The sequence below is a fragment of the Stylophora pistillata genome, chromosome 13 (assembly GCF_964205215.1).
Source record: "Stylophora pistillata chromosome 13, jaStyPist1.2, whole genome shotgun sequence".
In the NCBI taxonomy this organism is placed as follows: domain Eukaryota; kingdom Metazoa; phylum Cnidaria; class Anthozoa; order Scleractinia; family Pocilloporidae; genus Stylophora; species Stylophora pistillata.
The window spans coordinates 19,872,970-19,895,614 of NC_142531.1; the positions used below are offsets into that span (position 1 = coordinate 19,872,970).

The window sequence follows — 22,645 nt, forward strand, 5'->3', positions numbered from 1 at the left end:
TTACTTATCTGCCAGAAAAGGACAGCGACCTGAATACGAATCTATTTGATCCACGACTTTCCGGCGAGACTGAATAATGCTTCTCATATCCTGAAAAGAAAGCATTTCGTCCGTGGGAGCGGATCACATCATCTCCTCTCAAATACAGGCTGACACTTTCATGAATGATATCATCACACTTCTTTAACGAGGGTAAACACCAGTTCAGTTTCGTTCTTCTGAAAAGTGTCTCATTTGATCGGCCTCCAGACTTTTGCTGTGCTCTCATGCAGCTATAATAGCTTTCTGCAATGGCCTCTGGTCCGCCTTTTGCAGGTACAATATCCAGGATAGCGCATGATTGTGGTTGTGCGATGCTATAAATGTCTTCCTGAGAGTAACATGAGCTGAAAACATTCTGTTCGTGTAAACGGACATTGTACTCCTTTCCACTGGTAAACTTCATCTTAAAAGCGGCATCCAAAGTATTGAAGGAGCATGCTCAAACAGGACAAGACTAGCATCCTGGTGTTTCAATGGCTCACCATGATCAGTACCTTGAACCATAAACCAACTAGGACATAGACTTTTCCAAATACCTACTTTTACAGCCTCTTTAATTCTGTCCATGTAACGGAATGCCCAAGCTGGAATAGCTTGGCTTGGGGGATGAATCTAGCAGTACAGCTCAAACAATTAGGATTGGTGGGACAGAGGGCCCTTCCCTTCTCTGCACTCTGCTAGCAAAACTGATTCTGAATGGAGTGGGTTAATTTCCCAGTATTTATCTGAACTTTTTATGTAACCAGTGCCAGGAATACTCATGTAGCTGATAAAGCAGCATTGTTGTTGCGTAATTCAACACACAAAATTCATGTCATCATTTGGCCTTTATAATACTTATCTTGCTGAAGAATTTTTGGAGTATCACCATCCAGAGGGTCCTAAAAGATAGAGTGAACATGTTTTACATGAAATATTGTACTTACCCAAAGTAAACCTATACGGCAATAAAAACAGAATTATAAAAGTTCTCCTGGTATAATATTTCCCCTTCTTCTTGATCTCCTCTTCCACATTGCTTTGGGAATTTAGTATGTATGGTCTTTAAAAAAAAACGTTCGGCTAAGTACAGTGTCATGTAATAAAAAGACAACACATGTCAAAAAAACTTATATAAATATAGCCTTCTTTTTTGTTATTTACCTGAAATCTAGTGGTAGTTTCTGGTTGATTGTTTATGAACTATAGTCTTTAAAGAGTCCTAATTCAACTTTGTAGAAATTTTGCAGAATGGTTTGGTGGGGGTCTTGGTATTTGTAATTACGAAAACTAAGAGGGGTCTTAGTTTTTGAAATTACGAAAACTAAGACCCCCAAATTTACTGTTAAATTTGACCTAAAACTCAGTGGAAAGGATCGGGCAGGAGATAACTTGAAAGATTCGACCTGTTTTGGTTACAATTTGACGTTATATTTCGATGGACTCGATTTTAGGGGGTCTTAGTTTTCGTCATCTCGAAAACTAAGACGGGTCTTGGGTCTGGTATCTTAGTTTTCGAGGGTCTTAGTTTTCATAACACCCAATAAATATCCGCAAACTTCGCCCGCATTGAAATAACAATTTGGCGTTTTGGATAATTAATAACTTATTAGACCATTCTGACGTCATATCGCTGAGTACTGTTACTTGTTACTTGTATTTTGACTCACCCTACAGGCTTGTCAAAATGCAGCACAACTCGTAAACATACTCAAGATACTACATAAGAAAACTTATATAAAAGTGCCTATAACACTTATTTTTTTTTCTATTCTACATCAAAATGTAATGACTCTTAAACATGTTTTCGCAATATTTGTGGTATTTTTTTCCTTTTCTGAATTTTTTATCTAGCTCTATAATCCGCAGTTAAAATGTCTGGCCGAGCAAAGAGGGACTAAGCGCCGTGACGTCACGGTAGTAACCATGCGTTCTTATTGTACAAACGAGTGCTCCATGCTCCATAATTAGTAATTTCTCTGAATTTTTAATGATTTTTAATGATTTTTAAAGATTGTAAACAATAGATTTCACAGGCCAAGTTTATCAGAGAAGCAAAGTGAGTTACTACCGTGACGTCACGAGTATTTGAGTACCAGTACTCTTTCACGCGACCATAGAGATACGAGATACCTAAGTTCCATACAAATTCGGACTTTTATCGCCTCCTAAAATAACACAGACGCATCAGAATCACTCACAAATCTTACCAGACACCCTCTACAGGCTTCTATTTTTATAATTTAATGCAAAAAAATAGGTTTCTTAGGCACTTTAAGACCCCTATTAGCATAAATACAATCAACTGTCACTCTTGAGTCCAAACCATATACTGCAGTGTTCCCAAACACAATCTAACAGAACAACTGAGCCACTCACCTCATAAATGGACTTCTTTGTTGATTTCTCTTTAGGTCTCCTTGGTGCACCAACCTCTGTGTCATCTTCATAATCTTCCTCTTAACCTCTACTGAATAGAAGTCGTCTCTACCACACTTCTCAAATTCATCAGACTCAAAGTCAAGACCAAAGATATCTTGGGCTTCCAACAAAGCACTATGAATGAACAAGACAGAAACGCTATCATTGAACTCAGAAAAGCAAAGCTAAAACAAAACACCATGAAGAGGAAATTGTTCACAATTGTTTCACTCGCAACAGTTTCCTTTCATGACATAATGGTATGGAAAAATGTTACTTACGCAAAGTTAAAACCATTTCAATACAAACCGGATGGAAATAACAAGTCCTCTCTAAAGATTACGAAGCAGTGCTCTCAATAAAAATTTCCAAACTACTTAAAAATCTTGAAGAGTTCCTGGAATTCTCCTTCTTTCCCTTTTTGTAAGCCTATTAATAGGATTCCCATCCTCAAATTACAAACAGCTGATGAGAAACTTCGTAACACCTTATCCCGTCTAGAACCCTTCGCTGTTTCACCCCGGAAAGCTGCTTAATCCACTGATTTTTCTGTCCTCTCAATTCGAAGATTGCACGTTAGCCACAGTTCAACCGATGTTAGTGTTAAATCCAAATGAAACTCCGCTTAGGATTACAAAGACTGCTCAGATTACCAGTTCTCTAACAATGCAGTAGTCTCCCTCGCAGCCGCTCAGTTTTGGATGTCACGCAACGCTCCCCCAAGAAAACGTGTCTTCAATAGTATCTTCAATAGGTACCTACAATTACAATTTATCTAAGCTCCTTTGTAATCTTCTAGAGCCACATGTCCCGTGTGAATACAACGTCCGCGACACGTTTTCTTTAGTACATGAAATCAACCAGTTATCAACCTCAGGGAAGTTCATGGTATCTTTCGATGTTGAGAGTTTGTTCACTAGTATACCTCTTGATGAATGCATTGATCTGGCGATCAGATACATTTATCAAGGTAACCCTGGTCTTAAGATAAACGCCGCTGACCTAAAAGCGCTTTTTACCTTCGCAACAGCTGGAACTGGTTTCTTGTTTAAGGGTGTGTTTTATGATCAAATAGATGGGGTTGCCATGGGGTCCCCACTTGCTCCAGTACTTGCAAACCTCTTTATGGGACATCATGAAAAAAACTGGCTAGATAACTATTCATTCTCTGAAGTTCTGTTCTACAGACGTTATGTTGATGACACCTTTTGTTTGTTCAATAGCGAGGAGGACGCGCTCGTGTTCTTTGATTATATCAACGCCAGGCATCCTAGTATTCGTTTCACAATGGAAAAGGAAATCGATAAGAAATTATCGTTTCTAGATATATTGTTAGACAACAATCATACATCCATTGTCACCAGTGTATATCGCAAGAAGACGTTTACTGGTCTTCTTACTAATTACTTCAGCTTCGCCCCTTTCATTTACAAATTAGGTTAAGTCAGAACGTTGATTGACAGTGCATATAAGATCAATAATTCCTGGGTTGGTTTTCATCTGGATGTCAAGAAACTTATTTTCTTGCTACGGAAAAATTGTTTTCCATCTTGGGTCATAGACAAGATCATTAACAGGTGTCTAGCGAAGAAAAATAATCCTTCTCCTACTGGGCAGAACGCCTCTTCTAACTCCGGTAAACCTTCTGCGCACTATTATAAACTTCCCTATGTTGGTCGGTTTTCGAACATCGCTCAGACTAAGTTAAGACAACTACTCAAACGTTATTGTAGAGCTGATTTAGATGTTAAGTTAGTCTTCAGTACGTTTAAACTCAGAAACATGTTCAGTGTGAGAGATTCAGTACCGCTAGGTCTACGTTCGCGTGTCTATATAAATTTTCATGTGCTGGCTGTAATGTCAGTTATATTAGTGAGACCACTCGCCACATTTGTACTCGAGTTCGTGAGCACCTCTTGTCGGACAAAACTTCGCATATTTACAAGCACCTACAATCATCAAGGGCTTGTCTTGACTCTTGTGATACTGAATGTTTCACGATCTTAGAGTCTGCCGCTTTAAAATACCAAATTAAGATCAAAGAGGCATTGCATATTAAGTGGGAAAAACCTATCCTTAATCAGCAATTAAAACATCTAGAATTGTCTCTTTCCTTTTAATTACGTTGTTCCTTGGTCTTTTAATTTATTTTTATTATTTATTTATTTAATTCTTTTTTGATCTAGTCAAGCGCGCGCTATTTACATTTTTCGCGTTTTTAAAATTCAAATGTAACATAAGCCCTGACACGTAGTTTGTAACGTACCTTAATATAATTTCAAATGTACAACAGTTAAATGCTCATTTGCAACTGAAGATGACATAAGAATGTCGAAACATGTCTTGTAAATTTAAACTCATAGTTTTTGTTTGTTTTTTGAGAGTTATTGTCACTCTGCTGTCTTTACGACCAATCACATACCAGAAAATCTGAATGACGTAAGGTTTCACGCGAAAATGTGGATGTGGCAGATGATCTAGCTATCATGTCGGGAGAAACACTGAAGAAATTTGTCAATGAGAGCTCAAAATGTTTCACATGTTCATCGTTGTGCCCTGGTAAAGATAGAGTATATATTTTTGGGAAAACTTCTCACAATTTCGTTGAAATTATAGAATCTACGCTTAACATAGACGTCAACTGCTACGCCCACGACACGAACGCTAGATTGTTTGAGTGGTTGTTAAAGTTTCAGTGAGCAACTGAGAAAGTAGAGGAAGCCAAAAACTGAACTGAAACTCTTTATTCGCACTACTTCAAGACGTTACTACAGATTATAAAAGTCAGAATATATAAGAAACAGTAAATTACATCAATAATCAAAACGAAATACAAGACGCATTTCAATCGAGGCCAAGGGCTAAACGCTTGCTTCGACCTACAGATGGAGATCAGAAGGAAAAAAGCGCGTGCTTGCCGTGAACAAACCGGGCGAAGGCTTCGAGAACACTGCAATTTAGGTCGGCCAACGTCTCCTACACCACTTGTACTTCTCCATTTGCCGGTCCGCCGCTAGCTGGAGTGAACCCGATTAGTTATGTTCGTGGCTTCTTATCACCGGTACAGGAAATCGGCCCGAATTATCGAGTGTTTCCGCACGTTGGTACAACGCAACAACAATAACAATAATATGACCGCTTTCATCGGTAACATGGTCAAACACGAGCGGGAGTGCTTGATATATTAACGATTTCCCGGATCCTGTAGGCAACTTAACAAAAACATCTTCTTTCTCGACTAAAACTTTTCTAATTGTAAGCTTCTGGTGAGCATTAAGTTCGAAAATTTTGAACTTTGACGACGCTTTGCGAAAAGCTCCTTCAAGCACCGCCATTTGTCTTGTGTTTTCCACATGAGGATCGCGATAGAAAACGATAAATGTTTGGACGAGTCTCAAAAGGTGAGTCTGGCGCGAAAAGGTTCCTGAAAATGGAACCCGAGCTGTGATTGGCCAATTCGGAGAAAGAAATGTAGTTCGGTTGTCAGCAGCCGTTCTTTTGGGGGAGCGTTGCGTGACATCCAAAAACAACGGCTGCGAGGGAGACTAACAATGCAGTGGATTTCTGTATTCTGCAACTCCTACGCACGATGAATCCCCCGTGGGTGGTGGTGATGGTATAAACAGTTCTCCTCGTGCTTAGACGGGTACGAAGGATTCCTCTCCTCCTTCCCGCCATTGGAGCCAGCCATAATTTTATGGCTATTTTTTTTCTTCCATTTTAATTATTTCCTTTTTGTCTTGTTCAAAAAGTCTACAGTAAGATCATTCCTTTTATTCAGCCATTTTGTTTGACTGTTCAACAATGAATCGGAAAAGGACTGGGTAGGGGAATTAAAGTGCTAACTTGGGTGAAGAAGAAACGAGAAAACATGCCCAGAGTAAAAACTAAAACTTGTATTTTTATTTACTTTCTTCTTTCAATGCATATCAATTACAGCAAAAAATGGGTCTAGGAGAAAAGTTAAGACAAAATTGAAATCTAAAAAAGCCCAGTTGAAATTGTGTTACTCAAGTTTCCCTGGTAACGGGTACATGCACGAAATCAATTTGTTAAGTCCTTTTATAACCTTAGAAGTTCTCTCTGTAATCCAAACATTCATATCAAACTGTTTCCCCACTGCGATGGACATTTGTTTTTGTCGGTTCCAGCCTGGCGCGGCCGCTAACCCAGATGCCCTCCTGAGCAAATTTTCAAAATGGCGGACAAGCCAAAGAGAGAGATAAGAGAACCAAAGTGATTCTGCAACGAATACTCAGCATACACCTATGTTAAAAAGGTCATTTCACAGAGAAAAGATACAAAATTGTATGAAGTTGAAGTCACGGAGGTTGACAAACCCAACAAGAGACTGAAAATTCACTACATTGGCTACAGTACACGCTTCGATGAGTGGAGACCCTTCGGGGACGGTGAAGCATCTGAATATTTTCCTTCGAAATTGTATAGATTAGTAGGCTGCAAGAAAAATTTATTGGACGACGTTTAGGGTAAAAACAGCAATCTAACCTGAAAAAAATGTATTTATTCCGACTCTTTCGGAAAATAACTTTACAAATCTTACTTGTTTATCTCGTAAGTAAACGATGGTAAATTAATACCCGAAGCGCTTTCCGAGCTGCCCGATTCTTCTCCCACTGCTTTCACGCTTATAAAACAGGAAACGAGCAAAAGGGGGAAGATGTGGCTGTTTTGACTAGCCATTTGACGAGGTTCAATCTGCTCCTTGTTCGACAATTTACATATCAAAACAAAGGAAATCTGTTCCTCTCTTTGATTTTGGTGGTACATTTTCAATTTGCGCTTGCGTAAAAGAGAAATCGCCCAAGACTCCTTGCTCGGTCTTGTTTTGACCAAGAACGCCATCTTAATTTTGACGGACCCGCTCGGGAAAAGGTGAAAATGACGAGGGAAAAACTTTACTTTGTAGTACGAAAATACATAAAATGGAAAGCCATGATATTATAGTTCAATATTTCGGTGGTACATTGTTAACTTTTTATACCGAGAGTCGGCAAGATGAAGGGCTCGTCGGCTCCGACGAAGGGCTAACGCTCGAAACGTCAGCTTTTGTGATCATTACGGTGGCCAATTTACCATTTCAACTTTGTTGATATATCCAAATTATTTCGTTACTCCCACCGACGCAGCCCCAAACAGTTTCTTTCGAAACTATCAGCCTTTTTATCAAGATGATATAACATGCAAAAATCGCACTCGATTTGAGTGGGCCGATGAAGTGGGCGTGGTCACGAAGTTCAGTAAGAGACTATTTGTACCCCGTGAGTTTGATATGACTGAATTTTAAGCTGCTTCTCTAACTAGTAACTTAAACCTTTATTGCTCGAAAAAAAATTTATTCCCCGAAGATTTAATTCCGTCAAATCAAAAAGATAGTCGTAAATAAATCGAGTACGGAAGGTACTTAAAAAAAAAAAAAATCTAAAATATCATTACGTATTTCCTTCCATAAGAAAAACCATAAAAACTTTACATAAAGATACTCCAATGGGGAAAACTTTTTTTATCATACTTGAAAAATTACAAAAAATTTCAAATATGTTTGGTGTTACAAAAATATCTTTCGAAAAAAGTACCCAATGTGTCCTTAGGCAATCATAGGCATCACTTAAGGAAATAATTTACTTTCAATTTTCTTGGCTTCATTGACTAATAGCTGTCGAAAAGACAATTTAGGAAATTTTGCTTATTTTGACTGCTTAAAAATTCGCTTTTTGAAAAATAAAGTTCTTGAATTAAGTTTTTTCTCTGTCAAATTTCAACTCTGCGTCATAAACTGTTCTGTTCCATGTCATATATTACAACCTCTTCAACGAGAAGCTCGCGACAATGGTGGATTACCACCGATTTATCTCGAAGATCTCTTTCACAAATAGAGTCATTTTCAATTAAGGAAGGGGGGCGATTGAAATAAACAAGCTTTCCCCAGTCTCAGTACCTTCTGATGCACAGAGTTTACTTGACTCATGGCTCTTTAGGTGTAGTAGACTTTGGCCACTTTCCAAAATCAAAACTCACGTTGTCGCCAATTAGCATGAACGAGGCCCACTTAGAAATGTCTTCAAAGCCGTTATTCCTCATCCACTTTCTGGCCTCGTAAAGAGATTCACTGGCACTTTCACCACGGAACAAATGTTCGTAAAAACAACCCATGAACTTCTCTGTGGCTCTGTCACCCAAGGCCCATCGTGCCGCCAACACTGAGCGAGCACCGGATCCTATGAACGCTCGAGCGATTCCAATAACTCCCTCAGCTCTAATCTGTCCACGAGCACTGTGACAACAGCTAAGTACCACCAGTTTAGCTCGCAGCTTAGTTTGTGAGATGTCCGCCATCGTCAAAAGATAGGCTTCTTCTCGTGGAATAAAGGGTGTTGAGCGCTTAGGAGAAAGAAGAATCTCTCCTCTTTCGGCATCTCCATGTGCAGCAAGATGAATTAGACTCACTGAGTTAATCGCTTGAAGTACAGCCTCCTTTGTTGCATGGTGTGCAGTCAGAGGTGTTACGCCAAGAAGTCTTCCAATCATCTCTGCCTCATTTCTTGCACATGGCAATGGTGCTATTGTCCTGCGTCTTCCGTTGTAAATCACCTCTCCAACCTCAGGGTCACCTACTATCAATGCCCCGGCCTGACCGTGATACTCTGGGGGGCTCTCCTGAATAATCTTGAGAGTCGTTAAAGAGGGAACGATACGGATCCTAGCCGTCTCCGAGAAATACTTGCCTCCTTCTTCACGTAAGGCTGCAAATGGAACTTGGTACATACAGGAATCGGGGACAATTATGACCTCGGACTCCTTCAGTAAATCAGCCACAGGAGCGATGATTATCTTGTGGCATAAGTGAAGATTCGCTTTAATAACTTTAACAGCATCGTCGTCACGCATCAGGGCGCAATTTTCATGGACAAGCGACATTGACTCGGTATCGTCAAACGATCGATCTTCGCATTTCTCTTCGGGTAAAATGCCAAGGAAACTTCTTGAGAAAAACTCATCTAAGGAAGGGACTAGTCCAGTCACCTCGCTTGGGCGAAGATTCACTTCTCTTTTTAAAAAAAGAATGGCTCTCGTTGCTTTGAAAACCCAAAACCGAACAGATTCTTCATCAATCGAAATATACAAGCATGCACAGTCTCCTTCTCTTGGAATAACATTCTGAATGCCACACCACGTTTCTGGACTGCCTGTAATCTGCTCTTTTAAAGAGTATTGAGTCGCCATCAAGTCGGCCAAGCCTCTTGCCCGTCTTAGTTCCTCGACATAAAGAGCGTCTTCGGGCTTCGCATTGGAAGAAAGCAACTGACTGAGCATCTTGTAGGGAAAGGTACCGTGCGTCTCTAAAAGTGACGTTTTAAGCTGATCGTTTTCTTTAAGGGAACTTCGTAAAGTGTCGAACTTTTCAATGCTTTGAAATAGGTACGAAAACGCGGCTTTAAAATCAACTTCTGATACTTTCAACACCGTTAGGACACAAAGGCATTTGAACTCCATAAAAATGTCCTTAATATCTCTACTGAGTCGGAGGGCCTTCCTGGAGTATGTTTCGGCCATGTCATATTTACCAATGGAGTGGAAACATGATCCCAAGTGTGCGTAACTGACTACCTCTCCTAGTCTGCTGCCAGCCTCTATCGAAATTGCAAGTGCTCTTTCGTGATATTCCTTAGACTTCTCATACAAACCACGCTGATGAGCGATTATTCCAAGATTTGTTAAATCATTCCTTTCTCCTATTCGGTCACCGTCTTTTCTTCTAATTGCCATTGCTCTTTCAAGACATTTGTCGCCCTCCCCAAATTTACCGAGAGACATATAAAGTTGCGATAAGTTTCCGTAGATGTCTGCTTCTCCATCTCTGCCGCCAACAGCTTTTCTGATAGCGAGTGCTTTCTCCAGGTACTCTCGGGCCTTGTCGTATTGACCAAGCGATGTGAACAATGTTCCTAAGTTTCCGTAGATTGTTGCTTCTCCATCTCTGTCGCCAACTGCTTTTTTAATAGCGAGTGCTTTCTCCAGGTACTCTTGCGCCTTGTCGTATTGACTAAGCCATCGGAACAATGTTCCTAAGTTTGCGTAGATTCCTGCTTCTCCATCTCTGTCGCCAACAGCTGTTTTGATAGCGAGTGCTTTCTCCAGATACTCTCGGGCCTTGTCGTATTGACTAAGCGATATGAACAACGTTCCTAAGTTTCCGTAGATTCCTGCTTCTCCATCTCTGTCGCCAACAGCTTTTTTGATAGCGAGTGCTTTCTCCAGATACTCTCGGGCCTTGTCGTTTTGACCAAGCGATGTGAACAACGTTCCTAAGTTTCCGTAGTTTGCTGCTTCTCCATTTCGGTCGCCAACAGCTGTTTTGATAGCGAGTGCTTTCTCCAGATACTCTCGGGCCTTGTCGTATTGACCAAGCGACATGAACAATGTTCCTAAGCTTCCGTAGATTGTTGCTTCTCCATTGCTGTCGCCAACTGCTTTTTTAATAGCGAGTGCTTTCTCCAGATACTCTCGCGCCTTGTCGTATTGACTAAGCGATCGGAACAATGTTCCTAAGTTTCCGTAGCTTGTTGCTTCTCCATCTCTGTCGCCAACAGCTTTTTTGATAGCGAGTGCTTTCTCCAGATACTCTCGGGCCTTGTCGTTTTGACCAAGCGATCGGAACAACGTTCCTAAGTTTCCGTAGTTTGCTGCTTCTCCATTTCTGTCGCCAACAGCTTTTTTGATAGCGAGTGCTTTCTCCAGATACTCTCGGGCCTTGTCGTATTGACCAAGCGATCGGAACAACGTTCCTAAGTTTCCGTAGTTTGCTGCTTCTCCATTTCTTTCGCCAACAGCTTTTTTGATAGCGAGTGCTTTCTCCAGATACTCTCGGGCCTTGTCGTATTGACCAAGCGACATGAACAATGTTCCTAAGCTTCCGTAGATTGTTGCTTCTCCATTGCTGTCGCCAACTACTTTTTTAATAGCGAGTGCTTTCTCCAGGTACTCTCGCGCCTTGTTGTATTGACTAAGCGATCGGAACAATGTTCCTAAGTTTGCGTAGCTTGTTGCTTCTCCATCTCTGTCGCCAACAGCTGTTTTGATAGCGAGTGCTTTCTCCAGATACTCTCGGGCCTTGTCGTATTGACCAAGCGATCGGAACAATATTCCTAAGTTTCCGTAGTTTGCTGCTTCTCCATCTCTTTCGCCAACAGCCTTTTTGATAGCGAGTGCTCTCTCCAGATACTCTCGGGCCTTGTCGTATTGACCAAGCGATCGGAACAATGTTCCTAAGTTTGCGTAGCTTGTTGCTTCTCCATCTCTGTCGCCAACAGCTGTTTTGATAGCGAGTGCTTTCTCCAGATACTCTCGGGCCTTGTTATGTTGACTAAGCGACTTGAATAATGTTCCCAGTTCGTTGTAGCATTCTGCTTCTTCTTTTACATTGCCAGATGCTTTCATGATGTTTTTTGCCGTCTCATAAAATTTTATTGCCTCCTTAAGATTGTTTTGAGCTCGAAGTATTCTACCAAGAACTAAATTTAGGCAACCTTTATGGAAGTTGTCATCAGAGTCCTGAGACAAGAGTAATACTTTGGACACCACCTTTCTCCTTAAATTCAAAATGCTTTTATGAAGTAATTTCGAAACTGGACTTTTCTTGCTTAAATTTCCATTGGTTAGTAGAACTGAACATTCTTCGCAGAATAGGATGGCTCTTCTAACGAAACCAGTGTTGAGAAGGAAAGTGGCGACAGCTAAACCTATGTTGATAGCTAACGTGACAAAATCTTCTCCTGTGTTGTCCATCACAGGTCTCTTCGCTGTTATTGAGAAAAAAAAATGCGGAGAGTTAACTACTACACATCTGAGGCGAATAATTTAAAATCGAAAAGTTCAAACTACGCCCAGATGGCCATTCTCTTCCTCCCTTCCCCCGTAAAGCAATGGGGAGCTTTAGCAACGACGACGGCGACGGCAAAGAAAACGTCGTGTCAATTTCTAACTTTTGGTTTTTTTAACTCTTTAGAGGTTATTCCGATGTGTTTTACTTGGAAAATGCCGGCGAATTATTCAGGGACTATATCACTACGAATGGCGCTAAAGTAAGGAAAAAGAAAGAAAAATTAACCGTCATGCGCTGACGTTCTCGAGAAAACCTAAAGTTTGGTTATTTCACAATGTTGTCTTGCCGAGAGCGGCAAAGAAATGTACCAAAATGTTAAACGGACGTGCAGGGCGATTGTTTTTGCTCATTAAGCCTATTGTTTTCTGCCGTTTTCGTTGCCGTCGCCGTCGCCGTCGTCGTTGCTAAAGCTCCTTAATGAAAAATTACGCATGTTCGGCAACTTCGTACGGTTACAACGCGATGGAATCCTGCTTTTTAACTTTGTGTGCTAGCAGACATTCCTTTTATCTCTTAGAAAATAGGAAGTCTGAATAGTCTCGTGAAGGAAGAGGTCTCGTATTTGGTTCATTCCTGGCTACATTACTGGCCAAGCTAAAAGATTGGCCTTGACCCCTTCCGTGACAGCCGTTCAACGGATCGCAATACAATTTTTGTCATTTTAGCCCGAACTCTTTTCAAGCTGGACGCGCCGCCTATGGCGGGCCAAGAAAGATACTTTGAGAAATTAAACTTCAAGGATAAAGCTTAAAGATGATGTATATTTTAATTTGTAAATATATCGTAACGGACCATTTTAAAGGCTTTTAAATGGGTCGTGACAGCTGTTCAGCGATATGCCTTGCATTTTAATACAAAAACCTAAACTCTTTTAAACATGGACGCGCCGCTAATGCCGGACGAATACAGAGAATTGGAGGAATGAAAATACAAGGATAAAGCTTTGACATGATGTATATTATGATCAGTAAATGTATATGGCATACCTATTTATAGGCCATTGAAGTTGACCTTTATTTTACCTCTGCGAAAAAGACGCGAAGTATTCTATTTCAACGCCGACGAGTCACTATTCAGACTTAACGCGACAACATAACAAGAAATTAATATTTTCCAAGAGATTAAAGGACCCTCTGCTAGCACACAAAATTAATAAGCGGGATTGCATCGCTTTGTAGCGTACGAAGTTACCGAAGTTGCATAATTTTTTTCATTGCTTTACGTGGCGGACAATGGCCATCCGGGGGGAATTTTGAACTTTTCGATTTTTCGGGGAAAAAAAGCGCGATCGAACTTTTTGATACAATTTTCGAAAAAGATTCACTAAAAGGGTCCTTTAGAAAAAATGAAATGAATTACGAAATCTTGCAACTGTCGGCGGATTCTCGATATTTATGGTCAGTGGCTCTTAAAGTGCTACTGAGACCAAATTTAGCGTTTGCCGGATTTTTCACTTTTCAATAGCTCTAGCTACAGTATCTGATGGCTGCAAGAGGGGCCATTGGTTTGAAACTATTTCGGGGATCTGGGTATGATCTCTGGAATCGTGTCAAAGCCACTGAAGTTTGACCTACGTTCATGTTTTCCCCGTTTGCGTAAGAAGTTTAAGTCAATACTTAAACAGTATTTCCAACCTCGGTTCCAGGGCCTTTTCCCTTAGTTGGAGGTGGGACGGGAAAAAGCCCACCCCCAACTAAGGGAAAAGGCCCTGAGTTTGCAGTATTTCAATATCCAGAACTTCATAGCTTATAAAATTGAAGATCGGCAATAGGGAATAATATACTGAAAATATGATTACTTCTTCAATTTCTCACCAACTGTTTGCTGATTGGCTAATTTCAGTAAACATGGTCAAATTAGACAACAACATAGGCAATTTGACCTCGTCTTTTATGTGGCGACGTAATGTCAATTGGTATCGTTTTTGTGCACGTATTCCATTTGCCGTAATATCTCAGATAAAAGACAGCGAACTTTACTCTCCCTAAAAAGTGGTTTACCCCTCTATTAGTCGGTACACTTAACGTATATCAACTTCTCTTGTTTAGTTTCCGCTTTCTGGTTATCAGATTTTTCAAATCACTTGATGTTTGTTTACAAACTTGATTAGATTACTTTGGTTAAGATTTTATTGTTGTCTTTCAGATAGAGAAGGACGGTTTAAGAGGTACAAAAAAATGCGGAGAACCCTTGCATAAAAGAAAGAAATAAGTTCCATAGAAGATTCTTTGAGCTCAGACGAGTTCCTTCAAATGAGGAACACATTATCGGCTAAGAGATGCATGGAAAAGAATATCGTAAAATTCCGCCCGCCTATCAGCACTCCTGGTTATAGGCCCATATAAGGTTATAGGCTCATATAAGGTTATAGGCCCATATAAGGTTATAGGCCCATCTACTTGCAAACAAAAAACATTCATCCGGTTATAAGCTCCCTTCCCCCCGATATTAGCCCCCCTCTATGCTAAGTAAGGAATGTCAGAAACCAAAATTCCAGGAAATAAATACTGAAAAAATACCAAGCCAAGGCGAAGGAATACGGACGAAGAAAACGCTCAAGGAGACTAATGAAACGTTAAAAATAGGAGTGCTGAAAAAACCTAAAGACTTGGAAACCTATCCTAGAAACCTCATTGTAAGCGAGAATGGCCTTAAAAGAAGGTAAAATATTGCAGTCGTTTGTACTTTGGATGTGTCGTAAACCGTATTTTCCCGCGCAATTTACCTTGAATTTTAGGTCGCGTAATGGTTATGGTTATGGAGCGAAAACAACGCTCCGCTGTTTGGTTTCTGCCAAATGTATTTATCATGGGTTATGTAGCCCTCTCTTTGGGGTGTTACATGGTATGTTGTTACAAATGCTTCATTAGCGGTAGGTTATACATATTAGAGTTGTTGTCACTTAGATTCATTCGCGTCTTACGACTTGGGGTTATCAGTTTCTTTTAGAAGTAGTTTTTGCATGCTGCTATTTGAAAGTTTTAGCTCGTTTACGGAATCATTGGTATACGAACATAGTTTAGATTGTTTTGTTGGGTAGTTTTTCTTGCTACATCTTTTACATTTCTGAGTTTTCATTCTGTTTGTTGTGTCATTCCGATCCATTTTGATGACGAAGGTATAATGAAGAGGGTCGCATATGGCTCGTGTTGACACGCCCCAATTGTGGTTGCTTATTGAATGATAAATGTTTTATATTCGTTTGAGCGGGGTGGCGAATTTGAAAATAAACTTCAAGGAGGAAAACAGTGCAACTGGTCGAACTCTCGGGAAAAGTCCAAAAGAACTGGAAAAATTCAGTTGTGAAGAATGGGTGGGAGAACAATTTCGTGAGGGTCTCAATGGGTTCAACCGTCAAAGAATAGTTTATTTCACCAGTTAGCGTAAAAAAAAAAAAAAAACAGTTCGAACCTAGAGTTTTGGGAATTTTTCGAAGAGATCAGGGAAGGCGGTAATTTTGTGTGAGCTGGTAATAAATGGTAGCCATATTACATGCGCGCTCAAATGTTGTGATCGCTCAGACTAGATTAAAGACATCTGTCCTTGTTCGCAGTACATGTAAATGTATTTGTAAATAAGATGGTATTTCGACAAATAAATCAGATGGAGTTAAGAGAAGAACCGCAAAAAGTAGCTGGAAGGACTGTTTGTGATGAGCTCTAATAGCTGTTTGTTGTATTTCACTGGCTTGTAGACACAACAGGTCAGCGTTAAAATAGCCGTTGTAGAAGACTACTCAATACTGTAGTCTGCAACGCTGACGTGTTGCGCATACAAGCCAGTGAATTTGTAGACTTTTTCAATCTAGTTCAGTTAGGATTGCCACTTAAAAACAAAAGACCCACAAGTAATCCTAAACAAATAACTTACAATTTAAAAAGTCAGAAACATCCAGCGTTCACGTTGATGAAAACAAAGTTAGTGCTTGGATGATGCATTTACCTGGAAAAAAGGGAATAAAAGCGATTGGTAATGAACAAATAATGATCTCTACAAATGGAACAAAAGTTGCGATGTGTCCACAATATTGGTGATTGTTTTGTCACACCATTTTAAAAAAATAAATCAAACTCATTAAATGCATGTAGCCAGTGATTTCAGTTACTGTGAAGCATTAAGATAATTGACAAGCATCCCATGTCATTTTTTACGTCTTAGGTTTCCCACTGGTGAGTGACAACTACCCCCAGGTTTCGGGCAGAGATTTACAGGTGATCACCGTTTGAGGACGTGACTTTGGTTCCCTACCGAGGAGCAAAGTACAGCAACTTTCGCCATATTCCTCCGCAAAAAGTTTCTCCTATCAACCATGTACAAGCAGTTCATTATTATTTAACTACTTTAAGGAATGTATAAATAACGTGCGAATCGCATACAAATAGCGCGCCATATTTGGACACTAGGTTCTTATTAGACGTTTTGGTGTGCAATATTGCTGAGTCTTTTACCATTTGTTTGTATTTTGATTAGCTCAACGGGATTGTCAAAACACGGCTCGAGTCGAAAAAATCTCAACACTGCTAAATACTAAAACGTCTAAGATTGATCCGACGGCTCAGGGGACGTCATATTCCCGAAAAAATTTTCCTCGTTATGTATTGGTTATGGGGGAGGCTGCTTGGTGCCACATATTAGTCGTCTGGAGTTAACGCCTTCAGGTGTAAAGACCAGTGACGTGGTTATTTTAGAGCAAATTACCAATGGGCTCCGTCCGTTTTTTCTGATCTGTTATATAAGTTAGTATTTTTGTTTATGATCATGCAAATCACATCTTTAAGAAAACGAAAAGTTCAAGAAGAGAACGAGCTGATTATCACGCATAGATAGCTTACCATTTAAAGATAAAAGCTTCAGTTGTACTGTGATCGATCTTGTGATGAAGATCCAGCCGTTCTAAATTGATGAACTCTAAAGCCTGACGTTCCCTGTAAAACAGAGTAAAATTTCTCAATTTTGCATGCTCAAATCCGTCATTGCTGATTTAATATATACACGTTGTGACCTACAATACCGAAACTCATTTACTTTTGTTGGAACACTTGATTATTCTTAGTAAACTGCTGTATGGTTCTCCATATCTTTCTTCCAGAGATAGGATTTTATTCAAACTTCCGTGATATTGGATTTTTATTTTGCATTTTATGATTTCGGATGAAAGCTGTGGAGTTCAACCCTCGCTGTCATCTGCAAATCTCGCATAAATTATAATGAATCTTACTTGACAATCAGTCAGTTCCTAATCAATATATTTCAGTGATCTCCCAACATCCCGTGCGGCGTTATCACGTTAAAGAGCCCGGAAAAAATGTGTTCTATCGCTTTTAGGACATAAAATATAACCTGATAAGGCATCCGCTTGGAAACTGAATTGACTAACCAGACCAAGCGTACTATGAATCATTCAGTTTATCTTCTCTTTGTTTTTCATGTTAAATAAGAAAGATAAATAGTGCATAAGCTATGAGGTATTCATTGTATTACATGGATAACAAACCATACCATACCACTTAGTGAAGATGTAATGTACTTTCATAACAGTCAACCAGCATTCTCAATTAGTCGTGTACCCTTAGAAAGTGAAAATTTTGCTATTTCCGAAAAATCAGAAAATTTTGACATGAATACGAAAAGCTAGTCGTGTTTAAATGTTTTTTTTTCATTGCAATTGTTTCATAAGTTTCAAATGAAAGGACGAACTCAGCCATATAGAATTTAAACATTATTCGGATGATTGCTCGCTGTTAGCGCTCTCGAATTGCGAGTTTCAAAGCAAAAAGGAAATGCAAACGTTTGACCTGGGGAAATGACTGTTGTTAGTTTTGAGGAGAGTTTTTTTACAGGCCCACGAATCCTATAACGTAAAGTAGGTTTAGGATCATTTCCCCCTCTCTCCCCTCCCAAAAAACGGAAGTATCAATTCTTGTTTATTACTCAACCTCGTTCCCAGGGTTTCTCATCTTCCCGCCCCTTGGAGCGAGCGAGGAGAGACCCTGGTTTAGGCTTGTCACGTGTCTCCCAGATTTTAGGAGATTTCAAATTAGCGGTTTGAGGGAGGGGCAGATAAGTGGGATTTTCTCTCCACTTAGTCCACTGGCGAGCGTAGCTTATTGGCAATAAAAACAAGCTACACGTGAAGCGCTTCGAACCGAATGTCAACTGAGAATATTCAGCAGACAACCGAAAAGATCCGTAAGTCTTCCACTACGGTAAATATCAATTGTTGCAGGCTTTGTAAATCAGTTGGAGACGTATCTTGCTCGAAGAACATCTATGCGAAAGGAAATCGCGCATCACTCGCCGCCGCCGAGGACATTTATGGCCGCCGTTGAGACAAGAAAAATTTTTTCCACATCTATTATGTAGGCCTTGAAAAGACGCTTGAAAAATTTTTTATTTCTTTCAAAACGGTGATCAGTGAAAGTCAGAGTTTTATCGTAACGGTGCTCGTTCTTATTAGATCTTTAATAAAGGTATTCAAAGGCGAAACAACATAAACAACTGGACGAAATGACAAGGAAGGTACAGGTCGTTGACTGTTTAACTTCTCGAAGAAGAGTGAAAAATCAAAGATTTGCCGTATCCCGTCGGTATTAAAAACGGCCACCACATCTCTGCCCGAATATATCGCTTCTAAACACTGGACTTGTTTGGGTTTTAAATTAACGTTACAATACCAACTCCGAGATATAGCGACTTGAAGGCTGCTATAAAACGTTGCGACCTGAACAACGATAGCGTCGATTTGAAGATGACAAAGGATATGAAGCAAAAATCGAGCAAACAAATGACTCGTCCCTAAGGAATTTTTTTGCTGTCTAAACACGTGACCAGCCTAAACCAGGGTTTCTCCTCGCTCGCTCCAGGGGGCGGGAAGATGAGAGACCTGGGAACGAGGTTGGTTTATTACTTTGGATACAGCGAATGTTATCTGCTTGGTATCATGTTTAAGTCATCTAGAGTTAACGCCTTCAAGGGTAATGACCGGTGATAATGAGATAATTTTCGAGTAAATTACCGATCGACTTCCTCCGTTTTTTATCTCGATTACATCTGTTAGTATTTTTTGTCTTCGGTCATACAAATCACACCAGCTAGAAAATGAAAAGTTCACGAAGACAATTATACAGTAAATTATACAGTATATACAGCAAATTACGCACAGATAGCTTACCGTTTAAAGAGAGAAGCTTCAGTTGTACCGTGGTCGATCTTGTCTTGAAAGTCCAACCGTTCCAAACAGATGATCACTGACGGCTTGACGTTTCCTGTAAAACAGAGTAAAATGTTCATTTTGGAAGCTCAAATCCGTCATTTGTTCTAACGTTTGACGTGCCAAACCGAAATACATTCGCTTATTTTTTTGTTAATATATTTGTCTTAATCATCCAATCACACTAACTATGAAATAAAATTTTCACGAAGACAATGTGTCGATCATCACGCACAGATAGCTTACCGTTTCCAAAAAGAAGCTCCAGTTGTACTGTGATCGACCTTGAAATGAAAATCCAACCGTTCCAAGGAGATGAACACTGAAGCCTGACGTTTCCAGTTAAAAATAGAAAAATGTTTTCATCTTGGAAGCTCAAATTTCAAATAAAACGTCTGACACCCAAAAACCGAAATAGATTCACTTATTTTCATTAGTATTCTTGTCATCGATTATACAAATCACACCCCGGGTAGAAAACGAAAAGTTCACGAAGACATTCAAAGTTGATTGCCACGCACAGATAGCTTACCGTCTCAAGAAAGAAACTTCAGTTGGACTAAGATCGTTTTTGTAAAGAAAATCCAACCGTTTAAAGCGATGAACACTGAAGCCTGATGTTTTCTATAAAACAGAGTAGAATATCTTGTTTTTACATGCTCAAATCCATCTAGCTTTATTATAAAAGTTTGACGTACAAACCCGAAATACACTCACTTAACATCGAACACCTAATTATTCTGACTAAAATGCTGAGCAGCTCTCTATATCTTCCTCCCAGAGTTTTAACTTTACTCATTCCTCCGTGATTATCGATTTTCATTTTGAATTTTACGAAGTCGCGTGAAAACTGAAGAGTTAAACCCTCGCTATCTATGGTAAGATTAGGGAAATAAATTCCTCTTCGTTTTAAAATTTTGCGAAGTGAGTGTCATTCGTTCACCTCTTGTACATAATGAATTTTCTTAAGTAAAGAAACATCACTTCTTGAACTTTTTCTCGACCTCATTTGATAATTGATCAGTTCCTATTCAAATATTACGCTTAGCTCTAAAACTCCCTTATAACCCTCCCATTTGAAAAATGCTACCCACACTGCGGCCTGACGTCCCCTGTTAAACAGAGTAAAGTGTTCCATTTTTGCATGCTCATCCGTCATAAGCGTTTGAAGTACAAAAACTGAAATGCGTTCACTTTATTTGGAACATTTAATCGTTCAGGGAAAATGGCTGAATAGCCCTCGATATCTTCCTTTCAGAAAAAGAAAAAAAATTATGAATTTTATTATTTCCTCCTTAAGTTTTTCTCTCGAAAGATCTGCATAAGCTTGGCTCACCAGCACCACGTTTGGCAGTTGACTTTAGTAGCTGAGAGTAACTCTAAACAAGTCAACTTTACCCTCACCGGTACTACGCAATTTAATTAACGGATACAATATCCTTTATGTTCTAAATGAAAGTTGAAACTTTTCGACCGACCTCGTTTGTGATTGTCTTCCTCTTTGTAGACTGTATTTTTCAGTTTCTATCGTAGCGCGACATCACAAATGTCTTCCACCAAGTTACTGCATTGAACAAACCATGATCGAGGTGTTACTCCTTTTTATATCACACTAAAAAAATTCATCTTTACAGTACTTACCACGACCTTAAGACATCGGTGCCTTGCCATAAAGAAAGCTATCTCTACCAGACTGTTTGCTTTCTTTCGACCAAACGTCACCGGTTACTCACATCAAATAGCCAATCGAATATGATCCTCTGCCTATATTTCTCAGTTTCGCAGTCGTTCTAGTCCTCAGTCCTATCGTTTATCTCGGCCGGAAGCCCATTCTCGCTGAGCAAATGCAAACTTCGGATAATAAATTTTTGTTTGTCGCAGTTGAAACATCAAACCCACATAATTACTTTTGATCAGAGCAGATACGATTAAGTTGCAGTAAATGAGGAATTCATTATATTCCTGTCAAAAAAGGAAGCGTAGGAGAACTTTAACTTTTATGATAATCTTCTCAGACTTTAACAAAAATCAATAAATTCCATCCAAGTAAGTAGAGGAAAGCTACTTACTCTGATTCCATGCGCATGCGTGGAAAATTGTATTCTTCCTTGCTTTCTGAGTGCTCAACTTTCACAGAATAACAAAGAAAATACAACTCGAACAGGTATCGAGTAAAGAAGGAAGCAGGTATTAAACATAAATAGGTGACAGCTAGTTTTCTGTCTTCCAGGTTTACTAACTGTCACGTTTCACGCAATATTTAGTTCTTATTAACTGAGCAGGAGGTCTGTATGAGGGAATCTTGTCCGAGTTCGCCAGTACAGACCGAACGCAGTGAGGTCTGTACCAGCGACCGAGGTCAAGATTCTCCTATACAGGCCGACCTACTTCGGTTAATAAGATGGTTATTATATGGCTGTGTCTTATATGCCATTTTTTTTGTATTCTTTGTACCTTTTTTTTCTAGACCGGTCTAGATGCCGGTCTAGATGGGAAAATCTAGCTTTCAACATTGATTCCAGTTGATCAAATTCGTCAATTCGGTAGTTCCCAGTCCTTGTGAGACACAGCCATATAATAACATCAAATAATTTTGTGTAATGCTCAGTCTTAAAGTTAAAATACGGACTCTTCCCAAGGAAACAGATAAATAAAGGAAAGCAGTGCAAGGGCATTACGTACCTTTTAGCTCCTAACCTCCCATTAATGTTTTCTTCTTGACCTCCCCCCCGTACTCCTTTTTTTTTTACCTGTTGCTATTGTTGTGGCGATGGAGGTAAAAAAAAAAAAAAAAACTAAAAACCAGACCCGTATGCAGTTGATCTTTTCTTCAATTTGTTCAAGCACTTGTTTGTGCATTATTACAGCATCTCGAACATTCCCAGTGCATTTAGTCAGGCTATGGTATCCTCTCGTGAGATCGTTCGTCATCACGAGGCACAGAGAGAAAAACACGTAGCAAACAGCGATGGACGAATACATTCCCAAGTATATGGAAGTGGCAAGGGAATACCAAACACCGTTGGAAGCTTTCCGATTTAGACACTTATGAGTAAGGGCTTTTCTAATGTGTTCTAAATCAAACATAG

At 39.7% G+C, this 22,645-nt stretch overlaps 1 protein-coding gene, 2 long non-coding RNA genes and 1 pseudogene across 3 annotated transcripts; all 4 read right to left on the reverse strand.

Annotated features, from left to right (window-relative positions):
- LOC148718076 (uncharacterized) overlaps positions 1–22,645 on the reverse strand; it is a 30,318-nt pseudogene continuing 7,673 nt past the window's right edge.
- LOC148718077 (uncharacterized) lies at positions 6,324–16,289 on the reverse strand. The gene is made up of 2 exons (XM_088743350.1): positions 16,217–16,289; positions 6,324–12,263 (listed from the first exon to the last, which is right to left on the reverse strand). The coding sequence occupies exon 2, from the start codon at positions 12,247–12,249 to the stop codon at positions 8,428–8,430; it is 3,822 nt and encodes a 1,273-aa protein (XP_088599476.1). The 5' UTR covers positions 12,250–12,263; positions 16,217–16,289; the 3' UTR covers positions 6,324–8,427.
- On the reverse strand, positions 17,181–20,304 carry LOC148718078 (uncharacterized). Its single transcript, XR_015994708.1, has 3 exons — positions 19,803–20,304; positions 19,518–19,611; positions 17,181–17,271 (listed from the first exon to the last, which is right to left on the reverse strand). It is a non-coding gene; the product is annotated as an uncharacterized LOC148718078 (long non-coding RNA).
- Positions 21,035–21,438, reverse strand: LOC148718079 (uncharacterized). The gene is made up of 2 exons (XR_015994709.1): positions 21,198–21,438; positions 21,035–21,120 (listed from the first exon to the last, which is right to left on the reverse strand). It is a non-coding gene; the product is annotated as an uncharacterized LOC148718079 (long non-coding RNA).

What these genes read in the sequence shown, in the direction of transcription:
- LOC148718077 (XM_088743350.1), bottom strand. Translation starts at nt 12,249, where the DNA reads ATGGACAACACAGGAGAAGATTTTGTCACGTTAGCTATCAACATAGGT.